This window comes from Polyodon spathula, chromosome 44 (assembly GCF_017654505.1).
Source record: "Polyodon spathula isolate WHYD16114869_AA chromosome 44, ASM1765450v1, whole genome shotgun sequence".
Taxonomy (NCBI): domain Eukaryota; kingdom Metazoa; phylum Chordata; class Actinopteri; order Acipenseriformes; family Polyodontidae; genus Polyodon; species Polyodon spathula.
Window position 1 is genome coordinate 1,612,816 of NC_054577.1, and position 17,694 is coordinate 1,630,509.

A 17,694-nucleotide genomic window follows, 5' to 3' on the forward strand; every position below is an offset into this window, starting at 1 on the left:
CTGAGCATGTAACCTCTGCACACTGCTGGGCTGGTAGCGGTAAAACCTCGAATGGATGAAACCGCTACGCGACAGGAGTCAAGTTATAACAGATTATCCTTGAAATGATACTAACCCTTATTTATCTAGGTGATCCCACAAGCAGACAAAACCAAGGTAAACAAAATCACCACAATTACTTCACCTTTTTTTTAAAAAATGTATTTGTTTATTTTTCACCTGCTTTTGGACAATTTTTCAAGCTGTGGGGAGCACTAGTTACAAAACCTGTCCTTTGCATGCGCAAAGAGACAGAGAGAGACAAACAGGCAGGCAGCGAGAGAGAGACGCAGACAGAGACAAACAGACAGGCAGGCAGAGAGAGAGACAGGCAGACACAGACAAACGCAGGCAGGCAGAGAGAGAGAGCGAGAGAGAGAGAGAGAGAGAGAGAGAGAGAGAGACAGACAGACAGAGACAGACAGACAGACAGACAGACGAACAAACAGGCAGGCAGAGAGAGACAGGCAGGCAGGCAGGCAGAGAGAGAGAGAGAGAGAGAGAGAGAGACAGACAAACACAGGCAGGCAGAGAGAGAGAGAGAGAGAGATCTACTCTCTCTGTCCTGTCCTCTACTGTCCTCCTGTCCGTGCCTGTCTCTCTCCTCTCTCTTGAGGAGGCAGAGGAGAGAGAGAGAGAGACAGGCAGGCAGAGAGAGAGAGAGAGAGAGAGAGACAGACAGAAAAACAGACAGACAGAAAAACAGACAGACAAACAAACAGGCAGGCAGGCAGAGAGAGAGAAGCAGGCAGGCAGACAGGCAGGTAGGTAGGACAGACAGACACTGACTCACATGACATGACATCAGATGACGTCACATTACATCACACCACACCTCACCTGCCCAGGGCAGACCTCAGCTCAGTAATAATAGACAGTTCTCCGTTAGAGCTGCGTTGTTTTGCTGAGGTTTACACCTGCAAGGTTCAGTCTCAGTAATTAGAATCAGGAGGTGGGATTGGGGTGGGGGTTGAGTTCGGTCGCAGGGGTGTAATTCCTGGAGACTTTCCAGTGCAGGTCAACGAAAGCCATCCCTAATTCACCACTCGCTGTCTGTCTCTTCTACCGTGTAGAATTTGAGTGCGAGTGAGGGGCCGAATTACCTGACAGCCTGCGCCCCGCCCTCTAAGCTGCCCCAGCGCCCCTTCTGTGCGGTGTGTGGGTTCCCCTCGAACTACACATGCGTTTCCTGTGGTGCCCGTTACTGTAGCGTCAAGTGTCTGGGGACCCACGCAGAGACCAGGTGAGCTGCCAGGACCTGGAGTACGGGCAGGGTTCTTGAGCTGCCAGGACCTGGAGTACGGGCAGGGGTCTTGAGCTGCCAGGACCTGGAGTACGGGCAGGGGTCTTGAGCTGCCAGGACCTGGAGTACGGGCAGGGGTCTTGAGCTGCCAGGACCTGGAGTACGGGCAGGGGTCTGTCAGGCTCCGTTCCACCCCAGTCGCTCAATCCTCTCTTAATTGCTCTAATATTTGATTCATTAATTAGGCACGTTGAAGACCAAACCCTGTTTTATAGGCAGCATAGCTTTTGAATCTTGAATGGTTTTTGAAATCCTCGGGTGTTGATCTTCTGAGAAGCTTTCACTGAATATTGACAGCGTGCTTTTTTCTTTCTGCTTTTGACAGGTGCCTCAAGTGGACAGTTTGAAGGGATTTTTGAACTGAAAACTGACCTTAAACCAAGGAGGAGCGAACCATTTACAGACTTTGAAAAAGAAAAAAGCATGATCCTAGAGAAGATAAAAATAAAATAAAAATAATTATTTTTGGAATCTTTTTTTTTTTTTTTTTTTTTTTTTAAGTGTTTTTGTTTGAAGTGGCAGGTGCTAGAGTTTGGAAAACAAAAGGTAAAGTTTAAAGTCTTAGTTTTTGGGTTTTCAGTCGCGTTTAACCAAAATATCTGTATAAATGAGTAATCAATAAAAAACAATGGGTATCTAATCAATAAAGTATCTAATCAATAAAAGAGTAATCAATAAAAAACAATGAGTAATCAATAAAGGAGTTCCTTTTTGAGTAAATTAATTTCTCATTCTTCAGCTGCACACAGACTCGCAGACAAGAGCGCCATCTGCTGTAATTAATGTGCAAGTTCCGTTTCACGACGATGGGGTTTACAATACGGGCCTATGGAATCAGCTACTGTATCATGTCGGTTCTCCTTTCCTCGTCAAAATAGTTTTCAGGGAGAAATCTGGCGGTTTGAATCCGTTACTATAACAGTAATAGGCACTGTTTGTTTAACCCCCCCCCTGCTCTGCACTGGACTCACCTGATCTCAGCACCTCCTCGCTGGATCCTCAGCTGATGCGCTATCCTGTCACTATTGCACTGCTAACACTGCAGATTTAACTCTGTAATCCTAACTGGCTGCATCCCAGTTCATATTCTAGCAGTGTTATTATTCTACACGGCATCCCAGTTCATATTCTAGCAGTGTTATTATAATACACAGCATCCCAGTTCATATTCTAGCAGTGTTATTATTATACACAGCATCCCAGTTCATATTCTAGCAGTGTTATTATTATCGGCATTCATATTCTAGCAGTGTTATTATTATACACAGCATCCCAGTTCATATTCTAGCAGTGTTATTACACGGCATCCATAGTCTAGCAGTGTTATTATTATACACGGCATAGTTCTATTCTAGCAGTGTTATTATTATACACGGCATCCCAGTTCATATTCTAGCAGTGTTATTATTATACACGGCATCCCAGTTCATATTCTAGCAGTGTTATTATTATACACGGCATCCCAGTTCATATTCTAGCAGTGTTATTATTATACACGGCATCCCAGCATCCTAGTTCATATATTCTAGCAGTGTTATTATTATACACAGCATCCCAGTTCATATTGTTATTATATCTAGCTAAGTGTGTCATTATTATACACGGCATCCCAGTTCATTGTATTCTAGCAGTGTTATTATTATACACGGCATCCCAGTTCATATTGTATTCTAGCAGTGTTATTATTATACACAGCATCCCAGTTCATATTCTAGCAGTGTTATTATTATACACAGCATCCCAGTTCATATTCTAGCAGTGTTATTATTATACACGGCATCCTAGTTCATATATTCTAGCAGTGTTATTATTATACACGGCATCCCAGTTCATATTCTAGCAGTGTTATTATTCTACACGGCATCCCAGTTCATATTCTAACAGTGTTATTATTATACACAGCATCCCAGTTCATATATTCTAGCAGTGTTATTATTATACACGGCATCCCAGTTCATATTCTAGCAGTGTTATTATTATACACAGCATCCCAGTTCATATTCTAGCAGTGTTATTATTATACACGGCATCCCAGTTCATATTCTAGCAGTGTTATTATTATACACGGCATCCCAGTTCATATTCTAGCAGTGTTATTATTATACACGGCATCCTAGTTCATATTGTATTCTAGCAGTGTTATTATTATACACAGCATCCCAGTTCATTGTATTCTAGCAGTGTTATTATTATACACGGCATCCTAGTTCATATTGTATTCTAGCAGTGTTATTATTATACACGGCATCCCAGTTCATATTCTAGCAGTGTTATTATTCTACACGGCATCCCAGTTCATATTCTAGCAGTGTTATTATTATACACAGCATCCCAGTTCATATTCTAGCAGTGTTATTATTTGCACTGACTGTAAACTACACTGTATTTCCTTATGAGTCTTGCATTAGACTTTAGACATTAGACACTTTAACCTTCACACTGCAGTAAAGTCCTGCATGTTGTATCGCTGTACACAGCAACACTGCAATGTATCTTGTATATATAGGCTTCACACCTTGTAATACTCTGCTTTCCTGAAGCAATGTGGAGCAGGGCAAGTCGCACGACTGCTGCTAACAGAGGTGATGTCATAAATCATTCCCCCATCCGGACTGAGTCTCATCTGCATTCCGGCACCCCAGTGCCATTCAATCCCCCAGCTAACCAACAGAACTCAATACATCTTTGGTTGTCACGGAAACCTTTTTTTAGTGTCCCCCGTCCCCCGTCCCCCCCACCTCCAGCAATGACGTCAATGAAGCTGGGACTTCAAAAGGAGGAGTCTCTGGGACAGACAGAAAGGCGAGGCCTCAAACGATTTGTCTCTGAGCAACGATCGCTGGACCCTCCAGAAATGTCTTCATTTGAGTTCATACCCAGGCAAGCACACACCGGGGTTTGGCGGTGTTGTTAAAAACTACTCTTCTTAGCTCTCTCTCTCTCTCTCTCCTCTCTCTCTCTCTCTCTCTCTCTCTCATCTCTCTCTCTCCTCTCTCTCTCTCTCTCTCTCTCTCTCTCTCTCTCTCTCTCTCTCTCTCTCTCTCTCTCTCTCTCTCTCTCTCTCTCTCTCTCTCTCTCTCTCTCTCTCTCTCTCTCTCTCTCTCTCTCTCTCAGAACTGGCTTTTACAGACGAGAGGTAGATACAGACACATACAGACAGATATAGTAGAGGAGATAGATACAGGCAGATAAAATAGAGGAGATAGATACAGGCAGATAGGATAGACAAATAGAGCAGATAGATGAGATAGATAGATAGATACAGACAGATAGGATAGAGATAGATATACAGATAGGATAGAGATAGATACTCAGATAGGATAGAGATAGATAGACAGATAGGCTACAGATAGATACTCAGATAGGATAGAGATAGATACTCAGATAGGATAGAGATAGATAGACAGATAGGATAGAGATAGATAGAGAGATAGGATAGAGACAGATACAGACATAGATGGATATAGAGATAGCTTAACTGATTGATTGATTGATATCTTGCTTCCCTCATAAACTCAAAAGGGCAAACCCACATGACTGGCTTTCATTGCTGATGCGAGTGACGCACCCACTGGTTTGGTGAATAGCCCTCCAGTCATTGTGACGGCCCTGGTTTCGCTCTGCCAAGCTACCAGCACACATGGGAATGCAGTAAACCAGAGCCCCCCCTCCCGAAGCCAACCCAGGGCAGACAATACAGGAGGGTCATTCCATTCTGACACCCTGGGAGCTGGGTCATCCATCACCTGGGCCCGGCACTCAAACGCAATCCCAGGACAATGTCTCAACGGCTGGCTTGAGGTTCAGGGACTAATTGAAGGGGAGAATCTTTTCTGCTTTGGGCTCTTTAGAATGCCATAGAAATGCAGGGGGGGGGGCTGCTTGTTCAGGGGTCAGGATGTTAACTTGTTTGACGTCAGTGCGTGTCATCGACGCTCAGCAGAGAGAGTGAGAGACTAAAGGATTTGTGGATTGTGAAGCTAAACGTGCGGGGGGGGGGGGGGGGGGGGGGTCAGTGCATATTTTTCAAGTTCATTGTATATATATAGATATTATAAAAATAAAAGCAAAAATTTGAATTCATCGACTCTCTTAACCTTCGTCCGAGAATTTCCTCCTCGACAAAAAAAGCTGAGAAACATAAGAACGTTACACGTCCCTAGGATGACAGGGGGGTGAACTCTAAATCATCAACAACCGCTGCTGCTGCTGCAGAGTCTCTTCCAATAGGACCTCGTTTGTTTTACATCTGAAGGACGGAGCACAAGGAGGTGAAGTGACAAGGACCACAGGAGGTTAAGGGTGAGTACTCACACAGGGTCACACACACACACACACACACACACACACACACAGTGAGCCAGTGGCTGCAGCAGAGTCACTTCCAATAGGACCTCGTTTGTTTTATTACTGTGCACTATGTAACACAATTTTTGTTCCTGGGTAGTAAGTGTTATTTCCTAATTGCTTATGCCTCAAAAGTATAGAAAATGACTATTATTCCCCACAAACTTTGCTTTTGTGACCAGGACAGTGATATTTCAAAATATCACTATTTCCAATGGGAAAACGGGCAAATGTGTGTCTTTTCATTCACATAAAGTCAGAAAAAAACAACATATGAATCCAAATTAACATGTATTTATACTAAAGTAATACAAAAATGACTACAAAAGATTTAGAAGTGAGTAGTTTTTCGAGATTTACGATTATGCTGTCTTAAGCAAAGTTTGTGGGGAATAAAAGCCATTTTCTATACTTTTGAGGCATAAGCAATTAGGAAATAACACTTACTACCCAGGAACAAAAATAAAAAAAAATATTGTTACACGGTGTTATCAAACATGTATATTTTAGAGAGATGTCCTTTAATGGAGTGACCACAGTCCCGTTATTTATTGATTGATTACTTTTCTTTTCTTTTTTTTTTTTTTTTTTTGACGCCCGCCTTTTAACGCATTTTGAATCCGCTGCGTCTCTTTTGTAAGAGCGACCCCGCTTGCCGGCTCCAGTGTCCGCGGTTTTCCCGCGGCATTTGGGCTACTTTACAAACGCAGCCGCGGGAAATATTATCGAGTCGCGGGTTGATAATGCAATTAGATGATTAGTGGTATAACTTTAAAAAGACTGAACTGTTTTTATGTTTGCAGTATTGTTTTGGATACAGCACCAGCATTAGTATTTCAATAAAGGGATCGCGCTGTAATTCGGTTGCTGGTCGGGTATGATTTGTCCCTTCAGAGGTTCCGGACGAATGTGTTGCCAGTGACGTGTGGAGGAGCTGTACTGGGACTTGTAGTTTTTATCAGATTTATACCCGATAGCTTTCCTTACGAAAGCTTTTGTGTTTTTATGCACCTGGCCTGCGTGTTAATAATAAGATAACAAATAAATAAATAACAAATAATTGGGCTGTTTTTGAAGTGACTTTGGGCTATAAACTCTGCAGAAATCTGGCAAGACCGAAAAAAGACGGCGCTTTGCTCTGTTCGATTATTTTTTTTTGTAGTTTTTAATGGGGGGGGTCTGTTTCCAGACCGATGATGACGCTAACGCTAAAATTGTCGGCAAATACATGTGACAAATTCGTTTGCACTTTGTGACTTTCTTTTTTCGGCAGTTCCGTCAACCCATCCTTCGCGACAGGGTCTGACAGCGCCTCCCCCTGTGCTTTCGAGAGGGGGGGGGGCCCCCCCGCCCCCCGGGGGGCGCTTGTGCACGTATTTATCAAAAGTTTTCCGAGAGCCCCCGGTTTCCCTGCGAGAAGGGTTTATGGTCACGAAATCCTCGCAAAAGGTCACCGTTGAGCCCTGCCATCACGCCTGTCAATCAATCAATCAATCAATCAATCAATCAATCAATCAATCAATCAATCACTCAATCGCCTGTCGTTGAACTTGCAAAATCGGTCCACGTTTTTTTATTTTATTTTTTTTTTTTCTGCGAGAAAACTGAACGGTTTTTCAATTGGCTTTCGATTAACAGGCGGGATGTACAAAGGAGATCACGAATTGTCAATTAGCGACTCATGAACATGAGAATAAACATCAAAGTGTTTTAAGGAGAGATTATGTTAAAGTCGTTCAGCAGCGACATGGTGTTTCCATTAGTCGCCTTTGAAATGAAAAGACTGGCGATTTCAAATCGGTGCTCCGATTCAATTCTATCTTAGGGATCCTTTATTCAAGACAGAATCGTTATTCAAGGTATATACATAGTTGAGAGCAGGGATGGAGAGAGAGAGTGAGAGGGGAGGGGGGGTGGGGTGGGGGTTTCCAGGGTTACCTGCAAAAATGGGTGACATCACTTTGCCAACCCTTTAAATTTCCCCGCAATTCTGTTCAGGTTTAGAATCTGACCAGTCCTGATAACATACAGGGCAGAAAAAAAAAAACATTTTAGAAAAAAAAATTATACTTTCTGAAACATAAAACTGATATTTGTTTTATATTAGCAGCAGCAGCAGTCTGATTTTTATAAGATTTGCCATCACTGCATTGACAAAGATGAGCACTTCGTCTTCATCTCCTTCCTCTTCTCTTTGCTTTCGGCTCATTTGCTTGATGCTCCTGGCTGTTTACTGTCAGGGGAGACCGGCGCGGCAGCACGGCCACCACAAGGTAACAATCCTTCACTTTCACAGGGCTTTAAAAAACTGATTCAGACAAGCTTGCTATCGCCTAGAGCAGCGCCTCTCAAACTGGGTCCTGGGGACCCCCTGCTGTGGCTGCTGGTTTCCATTTCGACCCAGCTCTCAATTACTGAACTAGACCCTGAATTGAACTGATCATTGCTTAATTAGACCTTTGTACTTGTTTTCAGCTCTTGATTAGTTGCATATTTCAAGTCAGCTGTAACATTTGATAATTGACCTGCAACTGTTTAAGAGTTGAAAACAAGTACAAAGGTCTAATTAAGCTAATTATCAGTTCAATTAAGGGTCTAATTAAGTAATTGAGCGCTCGGTTGGAATGGAAACCAGCAGCCACAGGGTGAGTTTGGGAATAGCTGGATTACAAGTTTCAGGATTGAGACATTAATAATGCATTTAAAAAACAAAACAAAACTATACGAACATAATTTGGATCTTTTATTCACTTTACATTTCGAAATGTCACTTTTATTTTTTTAATTGTCTGTTAAGTATATGGGAAAACTACACAGCGGTATTCAATATGTTAAACGTGAAACATGAAATGCCAAATTCATTTCTTTTTTTTCTTTTCTATTTTTAAATCCTTCGTTTTGGCTACAAACCGCCGCGTCCTGCCTGGGGGACAGTGCAGTTAGACTGGTTCCAGTACTGGGAGCGGTGGAATGGCACACCGGCTATAGGAAGCCTAACGCATAGAAAAAGGAGCCTTTATAAGGGCTGAATCTGAGTTGATCTCATTCACGCTGTTTTAAAGGTTGAAACACAAAACAGATTTAATGATCTACCTTTACAATGCTTCCCTATGCTTTACCAGACCTCTCTGTGCTTTACAATGCTTTCCCTATGCTTTACACAGACCTCTCTGTGCTTTACAATGCTTCCCTATGCTTTACCAGACCTCTCTGTGCTTTACAATGCTTCCCTATGCTTTACCAGACCTCTCTGTGCTTTACAATGCTTCCCTGTGCTTTACAAGACCTCTCTGGGAATAGCTGGATTACAAGTTTCAGGATTGAGACATTAATAATGCATTTAAAAAACAAAACAAAACTATACGAACATAATTTGGATCTTTTATTCACTTTACATTTCGAAATGTCACTTTTATTTTTTTAATTGTCTGTTAAGTATATGGGAAAACTACACAGCGGTATTCAATATGTTAAACGTGAAACATGAAATGCCAAATTCATTTCTTTTTTTTCTTTTCTATTTTTAAATCCTTCGTTTTGGCTACAAACCGCCGCGTCCTGCCTGGGGGACAGTGCAGTTAGACTGGTTCCAGTACTGGGAGCGGTGGAATGGCACACCGGCTATAGGAAGCCTAACGCATAGAAAAAGGAGCCTATATAAGGGCTGAATCTGAGTTGATCTCATTCACGCTGTTTTAAAGGTTGAAACACAAAACAGATTTAATGATCTACAGCTATGCTCAAACGTCTCTGTGCTTTACAATGCTTCCCTGTGCTTTACCAGACCTCTCTGTGCTTTACAATGCTTCCCTATGCTTTACCAGACCTCTCTGTGCTTTACAATGCTTCCCTATGCTTTACCAGACCTCTCTGTGCTTTACAATGCTTCCCTATGCTTTACCAGACCTCTCTGTGCTTTACAATGCTTCCCTATGCTTTACCAGACCTCTCTGTGCTTTACAATGCTTCCCTATGCTTTACCAGACCTCTCTGTGCTTTACAATGCTTCCCTATGCTTTACCAGACCTCTCTGTGCTTTACAATGCTTCCCTATGCTTTACCAGACCTCTCTGTGCTTTACCACACTGTCACTGTGGTTTCTTTACACGTTGCTAATGGTTTTAGTGGGATTGGCTTGTTGTTTGTTTTTTTTATAAGGCACGGGTTAGTAATGAAGCGTTATTTTACTTTCTCAGAGCCTGCCGGCGGGTCTGTTCGGTGTCGAGCTCGCCGCTCTGCTTGAAGACGCGGGCGCCGCCGAGGGCTCATCGGGGGAGGAGACGGGGCTAAACCAGCGTGCCGCCCCGACCCTCGGAGTCCTGCACCCCGGTTCCGGGAGACGCGGTCCGCAGGCTGACCCGGAGCCCGAGCCCCCGGCCGAGAACAAGCCGTGGCGCCGCCTGCTGAAAGATTTCGTGAGCAGCCGCAAGATGTTTCGCGGGCGCAAGAAGACAGTGCAACGAGGCCGGGGCTGTTTCGGGATGAAACTGGACCGGATCGGGTCCATGAGCGGACTCGGGTGCTAGGCGCGACCCCATCTCGGGATAGGGGAGGGGGGCGAGGGATGTCTCTGGGACATTTATCCTGAATTCAGACTTCTGCTTCTGACTTCTTAAGGACCAAACGAATAACCTCTAAAATAATAATAATTAAAAAAAATGGTTTTATTAACTATAATGTTGAGCAAATTCATTAAAAGCTTGAAAGAAAGAAATTAAAATACGGTCCTTGCTAAAAGCATTTTGTAAACAGTCGTGACGTGATTGTTGGAACCACAATCAAAACATGGAACACATTTGAAGACAAAATCTTTTTGTCAGATCAGCTTTTCAAACTAAAAATATTCTACCCTATTTTTTTCATATTTTTTTTTTTTATTTTTATTTTATTTTTTTTTATTTGACAACTAAATCTGTAAAAATCTTACAATGCGGTCAAAGATTCCTCAATTAGAAGACGAACTCTAAGACATGTTTTTTTTTGTTTGTTTTTTTTTTTTTTTTATATTTGTATTTATTTATATATTTTTTAAATTTTGACTCCTGGTACTGAGTCACCACTGCATTACAAAATTTTGAAAAAAAAAAAAGGTTTACACTCGGGCGACCCCGCTGAGTATACACAGTTATACACACGTAGAATCTTAAATTTATAATAATATATAATATAATATAATTAATATTATTAACATAATTGTAAAAATTTTTTGGAGACATGGTGTGTACCACAAATTAAGTTTAAATCACATTTGATGCAAACTACGTACGAAATATATTTTACTCTTAAATTTTTTCAGCCGTTTAAACGCGGTACGACACGCAGACTCCACGCTGTAATGTTAGACCTTGAACATTTTAAAATTTTTTATAAAATTAGTGAGCAACGTATGTCACTCCTTTAATCAGTCTCGCTATTTAAAGTTATATATATATATATATATATATATATATATATATATATATATATATATATATATATATATATATAGTTAGTTTGTGTCTTTTTATGTTCCAAAATAACGTTTACAAAAATTAAAAGAATAGAAACATATTTATTTTGTATTCTTGTTTATTCTAAAAGGATCGGCATTCTGTGATTCCACTCAAGTGCACATACATGCGTCACGCAGACCTGAAATTAACTCTCAGTTTAAGAATGACACCAAGCACCTGCCATAACACTGTCAATAAGAGTGTTGGGCTGCCGGGGGACAGCCAGCCACGGCGCTGTTTGATGATTGAGCTGTTCTGTACACTTTGGGTCGTTGAATTGTGTTGGGGTAAAAGAAAAGTAATTTTACCAGAATGAGAGAGAGAGAGAAAAGAGAGAGAGAGAGAGAGAATGAGAGAGAGAGAGAGAGAGAGAATTCAAATGTCAGTAACATAAAACGTCAATTATTTCTTCTTGAGAACTGTTACAACACAATTGACTTGCCAGTTTGTTTACATCGTCTGTGGCCATTTTAGTTGGCGATCACAGGCTGTGAGGTGACTTTGGTTCACACTTTTGGGGGGGGGGGGGGGGGGGGCGATACAGTAATAAAATTAATTTTTGTTTTCGCGCAGTCTCAAGTTCGAGCTGGCGCCGTCCTCCCGTTCCAAAGCAAAGTGTTCACCGCGGCTGGTCTCTTCAGCGCCCTCTTCAGGAGGGCAAGGGTATTTTCACAACCACTCTCTCTCCCCCACAATCCCAGTATTGGCGCAGAAAATCTCTGAGAGCATTGAGACCTTCGGAAGTGTAAATCACGAGAGAGAGAGAGAGAGAGAGAAATTCCACAATGAAAAGACACAAAAAATCAGTTCTTTGCTCGGCTCAGGAGTTTTTGATTAGCATTCTCTTCGCTTCCAGTCTCCTGCCAGACGTGTGCAAAGTAAAAAACAAACAAAAAACCAAACTGACTTTAGCGATGTTACAGTGTGTTCTGCACCTTTCACTGTATTTAATGCACTATTTCATGTATTGTGCTGCTATCCTGTATTCTGCTCTTTCCACTGTATTTAATGCACTATTTCATGTATTCTGCTGCTATCCTGTATTATTATTTCATGTGCTGCTATCCTGTATTCTGCTCTTTCCACTGTATTTAATGCACTATTTCATGTATTCTGCTGCTATCCTGTATTCTGCTCTTTCCACTGTATTTAATGCACTATTTCATGTATTCTGCTGCTATCCTGTATTCTGCTCTTTCCACTGTATTTAATGCACTATTTCATGTATTCTGCTGCTATCCTGTATTCTGCTCTTTCCTCTGTATGTAATGTATTGCACATCATGTTTTTACTGTATGTCATGCACTATGCATTTCACAACGGTTCCTTCTTCAAGTTCCTTCTTCAAGCTGCCTCTCCGGAACAACAGACTGAACGAGGAAGCCGACTGCCGGGACGCTCCCCTGCCTCGGAGGCCGCCCCTCCTGTAGGTGACCCTGGACACCGAGCTGCGGAATGCGCGGCCCACGAAGTAGTACAGCAGGGGGTTGAGGCAGCTGTTGGCCGCCGCCAGGCAGACAGTCACCACCACGATCTTCTGCGCCAGCAGCTGGCCAGCGCAGTCCTTGCCCGGGTGCTGCATGGTATGCAGGTGGACCGTCCTCTGCACGTGATAGGGCAGGAAGCAGAAGAGGAACGCCGTCAGGACGAAGGCGATCAGGTGGATCGAGCGCTGGTGCTGCGGGGTGGGACGGTCCTGCCCCAGGTTCTTCCCAGCCTGGGTCAGCCGCCAAATGATCTGCCAGTAGCAGCCCAGGATGGTGAGGAAAGGGGCGAGGAACCCCAGGACAAGCGCCACGTAGTTCATGATCAGAATCCTCTTCCAGGAGCCCAGGTTCCTGGGCTCGAAGCAGCGGGTCTTCCCTCCGCGGGGGTGGGTCCCGGAGAGGAGGAACGGGGTGGAGGAGAGGCTCACCAGGGCCCAGATGACCAGGGAGGTGGCCAGGGCTCTCCGGACCGTGATCAGGGTTCGAGTCTTCATAGGATGCAGGACCGCCACGTAACGGGAGACGCTGAGAGCTGTGAGGAAGAGGATGCTAGAGTAGAGGTTGACGTAGAAAGCGAAGGTGCAAACCCGGCACAGCCAATCTGGGAAGCCCCAGCTCCCCTCCCGGGAGTAATAGATGATCCGGTAAGGGAGGGTCAGGGCGAAGAAGAGATCAGAGGTGGCCAGGTTGATTGTGAAGACAGTGTTGGGCGTTTTGTTGGGAGTCAGGCGGAGAAATACGTAAAGGGCCAGCGAGTTGGTGATCAGCCCCACTGGAAAGATCACAGAGTAGGCAGATAAGTAGACCGTGTATTTGAAGCCGTCGCTGTTGCCGCAGGATTGGTTGCCGGAGCTGAAGTTCCCGCCCCCTTCTGTTGATTGGTTCCCCTCCAACCAATCCATGGCTGCCAAGGGGTGGGTATTTAATTCAACCCACACTGTAACAAATAGAATATGGTTCTCTTTTAATCAAAACAGAACCCAAGGTGTGCCAGAAAATATATCAACAAATATATAAACACATTTAAAAAAAAAAAAAAAAACTACATTTCCAGTTTCCTCATTCTGAATCTGGATTCGGTTCTGTCCTGGACCGGTTTCAGGCTGTGCTGTACCGAATCCAGACGCAAGATCACTAGCTCGCTTTTTTTTTTTCCTTTCTATGTTTTATATTTTATCTTTCTAATTTGTTATTCAAATATTCCACAAAGATATTCAGTCGACACACAGAGGCAACACATTATGATTGCATAGATGTAATGCTTTCATTAAAATTATACACACATTCTATCTGTCTATTTATCTATCTATCTGTCTATCTCTGTCTGTCTCCTTTCTATCTACCTACCTATTTATCTAATTTCTTCTATCTATCTGTCTGTCTGTCTGTCTCCTTTCTATCTATCTACTTTCTTCTATCTATCTATCTCCTATCTATCTGTCTATCTATCTATCTCCTATATATCTGTCTATCTATCTATCTATCTATCTATCTATCTATCTATCTATCTATCTATCTATCTATCTCTATCTTTTTTTTTTAATCAATTTATTAAGAGAGCATTTTCTGTAATTATTTTCTGTATTTTTTATTTTATTTTTTATAAATTATACAATAACAAAAAATTACCAACGCAGGACAGACTTGGAACGAGAAGCAGTCTGCCCCTGTGACGGGCACACCCAGTGCCAAATAAAGTGCCTCGTTTTTACAGTTTATAATATTATAGACGTTCAGAACTCCCCTGGGTCCTAAACCCTGCCAAGTACACACAAGGGGCTGCATTAACCACAGACAGTACGTGGCTTTTGCAGAAATTAAAGGTTTGTTGACATAAAATGGATTTAAAAGTAGAGTTTTGAGCAAAATACAGGAAAACATCTATCCCGAAAGTTGGCTGAGAGAAGCGTCCAAAAAAACGGGAGAGTCCCGGCAAATAAGGGACTGTTGGCAGCTCTGCGTTAACCTGTATTGTTCCTAAAATTAACACGGGGTTACACGAGATTACTGTGAAGTTGCGAATTTTACTTGAATTCGTTCACTTATTTTTGGAAATATCGAACAAGCAAATGAACAAACGTTACACACCAGCTACATTCAATTACTTGAAAAATCGACATAAATATGTGTATAAATATATAACAGCCGTACACATAATTGCACTTCGAGTGGGGAAAAACACACACACAGAAAACTTACCTTTTATATTGCATTGAACTCCCGGCTCATGTTTAAACTGCAAAATTCTAAAAAATAAATAAATAAATAAATACAAATAAGTTAATAACAGCTACGGGATGATTCCACAAATACGTTTCAGGAAGGAGCCAAAAATGTCAATAAGACGCTATTGTGCGCCACCGAGCGAGGTTCCTCATTTCCTCCTCGACTCTCTGTTTCCAATTCTCTGTCGTCATTCGCCCCTCTCTCGTTCGAAGTTCGATTATGAGGTCACAATAACTTCAATATGACGAAAGATGACGAAAGTCACGCACTATGTCCGGGGAGGGGGTCCCCACGGCGCCGACGCCGTCTCTCGCAATAGACGAGTTATATATTCTTTTTAAACTTGCATTCTGAACATCCTCTTAAAACCATTCAGCTTTACTATTGCGACATGAGAACTTCTAAATGCAATAACAAGAACGCCACCAACAATAGTAATGTTTGCATCATGTTTGCAACGTTAACATATTGAGCTGCACCCCAGCGCTTTGTAATTCTTCAGAAAACGGAAAAAAAATGCAATTTCCAAATGCAACATGCAAATCTAGCTGTGATCGTAAGCGTGTGGCATACACTGAATGCCTTGGAGTTGTGATATACTATGTAAAACTGAAATGACGCATGAGCGTTCCCATCTGGTCCCCCCACCCCGCACCAGCACACACAGCAGAGGAATGTTCTCTACACGGCTGTAGATATTTATGTTTGGAGATTAAAGCTGTTGATTAGCACATGCAAATACATACCCCGCAGGGGAACTGCTAAACACCGGCGGACAGACACTCCTTGTGGACTCTCAAGCCGAAGGAACACGCCGTCGGTTCTGCAGGATTGCAACTGGGTTTCAGTTCACTGCAGAAAGCGGCACACTAGGGAGAGCTGGGGGCTTGATACTGGGACTTCAAACTACGTCTCCTGGAAACAGGTTAAAAGCACCCGCCCCGCTGATAATTCCGTTTCAGTTTTAAAACCACAAGTTTCGACAAAGCAGGTATTCATTCTTCACCAGTGACAAAGACAACCTGCTGGCCGCACGCCCGGGCGCAGGCGCGTCCACAAGCGGATCTTCACATGTGTCATGAAAACATGTCTTTGAGGGAGAGGTGAAGCACAAGTTCAATACGATATAATGTTGGAGTTGGGGTCTTTTTTTTCCCTTTAGATCTGGCGACAAGTGTTGCTGCAGGGCTCTAATTGTGTATGTTTGTGTGTTAGTGTGTGTGGCTCGGTGTGTATGTGTGTTTTCTTCTGATAAACAACTAAACACGTAAGGCCTCAATATGGAACCTATCCCATAATCCAATAAAAGGCTCCCCACTCCACCCCTTTATTTTAGAATGAAGTGATATTTCTGGGAGTATCGATGTAAAATAGCTTCGGTTGAACTGAATGTATAACGCATGGCATGTTCAATCATGGATGTTTTTAACTGTAGGCCCTCCAAAACAAAACAATGATAGGCGCTATTAAACCTGGAAGAGGCGCAATGGAACCATTAAACTTGGATACAAAACCTTTACCATAAACAAAGCAGAAATGAGCTTGACAGAGCTTGAGCAACTTTGCAAAGAAGAATGGGCAAAGATTGCAGTGTCCAGATGTGCAAAGCTGGTAGAGACTTATCCAAACAGACTCATGGCTGTAATTGCTGCCAAAGGTGCCTCTACCAAAAATGGACTCAAGGGCGTGAATACTTATGCAATCAATTATTTTCTGTTTTTTATTTGTAATTAATTTAGAACAATTTGTAGATTCTTTTTTTCACTTTGACATTATGGATTTTTTTGTGTTGATCAGTGGCAAAAACTCCTAATTAAATCAATTTTGATTCCATGTTGTAACACAATAAAATGTGGAAAAGTCTATCTATCTCTCCTATCTATCTATCCGTATCTGGTTGCGTTGGATCTGGTAAGCTAACTGTAAAGTCAGTTTACTGATAAACATGTTTCAGTCAATAGTTGATTCATCACTCATTTTAAAACCTGGCCTGTCGAGCAGAAGCAGGTAAAATACATAAATAGATAAATAAATAAACGTTTGAACCACGTGCCCCAGCAAAAAGAGGAAAAAAAATAAAATAAAAACTCCTATTGTTGCAATTATTATTTCTGGAATTCACTGGCATTTTATTCACACCTGAGCCTGCCGTGCAGCGGCTGGGAACAGGGCACACGTAAACAAACACCGCGGTTCAGAGACAGCTCTGCGTTAAATTAAAACACGCCCTTTATAATACTTCATCCAGAAGCACAAAAAAAAAACAAGCACGTAAAAAAACCCTTACATTTTCATTACAAAGAATGAATTTTATTATTTGTTTAGTAGACTCCTTTATCCCAAGCGATTGAGTGACTTGCTCAGTCAGTGAGCTGGGTTATGAACCAGGGGGCCTCTTGCTTACAAGCCCGTTTTCTTTAACTGGCAGGCACTCAATACTGGCGATAATCAAGCTGGTAGTAAAACCTGGAATGGGTGACACTGCTTTACAAGTCTTACATTCATCTCTCCTTTAATAAATGGTGATTATCACTGGGATGCAATTAGAGACTCCCGCTGCACAGCAGTGTGATCCAGTCCTGGTTTCACTAAGAGTTTAATAAGACACACCTGTGCTCGTTACCTAGACACACTGGGGGCTGATCAAGCTGGTAGTAAAACCTGGAGCGGGTGACACTGCTGTGCAACAGGAGTCTTATTCCCAGCCCTGTATTTCTTTATTTTAAGATCAATGTAGGTTGGTTTTGCACCAAGTGAAAGATGAAATAATACAATCTAAAAATAATGATGTATAAAACAG

At 42.4% G+C, this 17,694-nt stretch overlaps 3 protein-coding genes across 4 annotated transcripts in view; 2 read left to right on the forward strand and 1 right to left on the reverse strand.

Annotated features, from left to right (window-relative positions):
- znhit1 (zinc finger, HIT-type containing 1) overlaps positions 1-1,998 on the forward strand; it is a 4,549-nt gene extending 2,551 nt beyond the window's left edge. Inside the window, exons 4-6 of one of the 2 annotated variants that reach the window (XM_041237284.1) lie at positions 130-156; positions 1,113-1,282; positions 1,668-1,998. In XM_041237284.1, coding sequence (XP_041093218.1) covers positions 130-156; positions 1,113-1,282; positions 1,668-1,689 — 219 coding nt within the window. In that variant the 3' untranslated portion in view covers positions 1,690-1,998. The remainder of the gene's footprint in view (positions 1-129; positions 157-1,112; positions 1,283-1,667) is intronic. The other variant, XM_041237285.1, reaches the window with a different exon arrangement.
- A 5,712-nt stretch (positions 1,999-7,710) lies between these two features.
- Positions 7,711-10,575, forward strand: LOC121305596 (C-type natriuretic peptide-like). The gene is made up of 2 exons (XM_041237286.1): positions 7,711-7,962; positions 9,886-10,575. Exons 1-2 carry the CDS (start codon positions 7,849-7,851, stop codon positions 10,213-10,215), a joined length of 444 nt encoding a protein of 147 aa, XP_041093220.1. The 5' UTR covers positions 7,711-7,848; the 3' UTR covers positions 10,216-10,575.
- Positions 10,576-12,408: 1,833 nt separating this feature from the next.
- Positions 12,409-15,764, reverse strand: LOC121305575 (cysteinyl leukotriene receptor 1-like). Its single transcript, XM_041237246.1, has 3 exons — positions 15,641-15,764; positions 14,868-14,914; positions 12,409-13,605 (listed from the first exon to the last, which is right to left on the reverse strand). Exon 3 carries the CDS (start codon positions 13,568-13,570, stop codon positions 12,470-12,472), a length of 1,101 nt encoding a protein of 366 aa, XP_041093180.1. The 5' UTR covers positions 13,571-13,605; positions 14,868-14,914; positions 15,641-15,764; the 3' UTR covers positions 12,409-12,469.
- Positions 15,765-17,694: the final 1,930 nt, after the last annotated feature.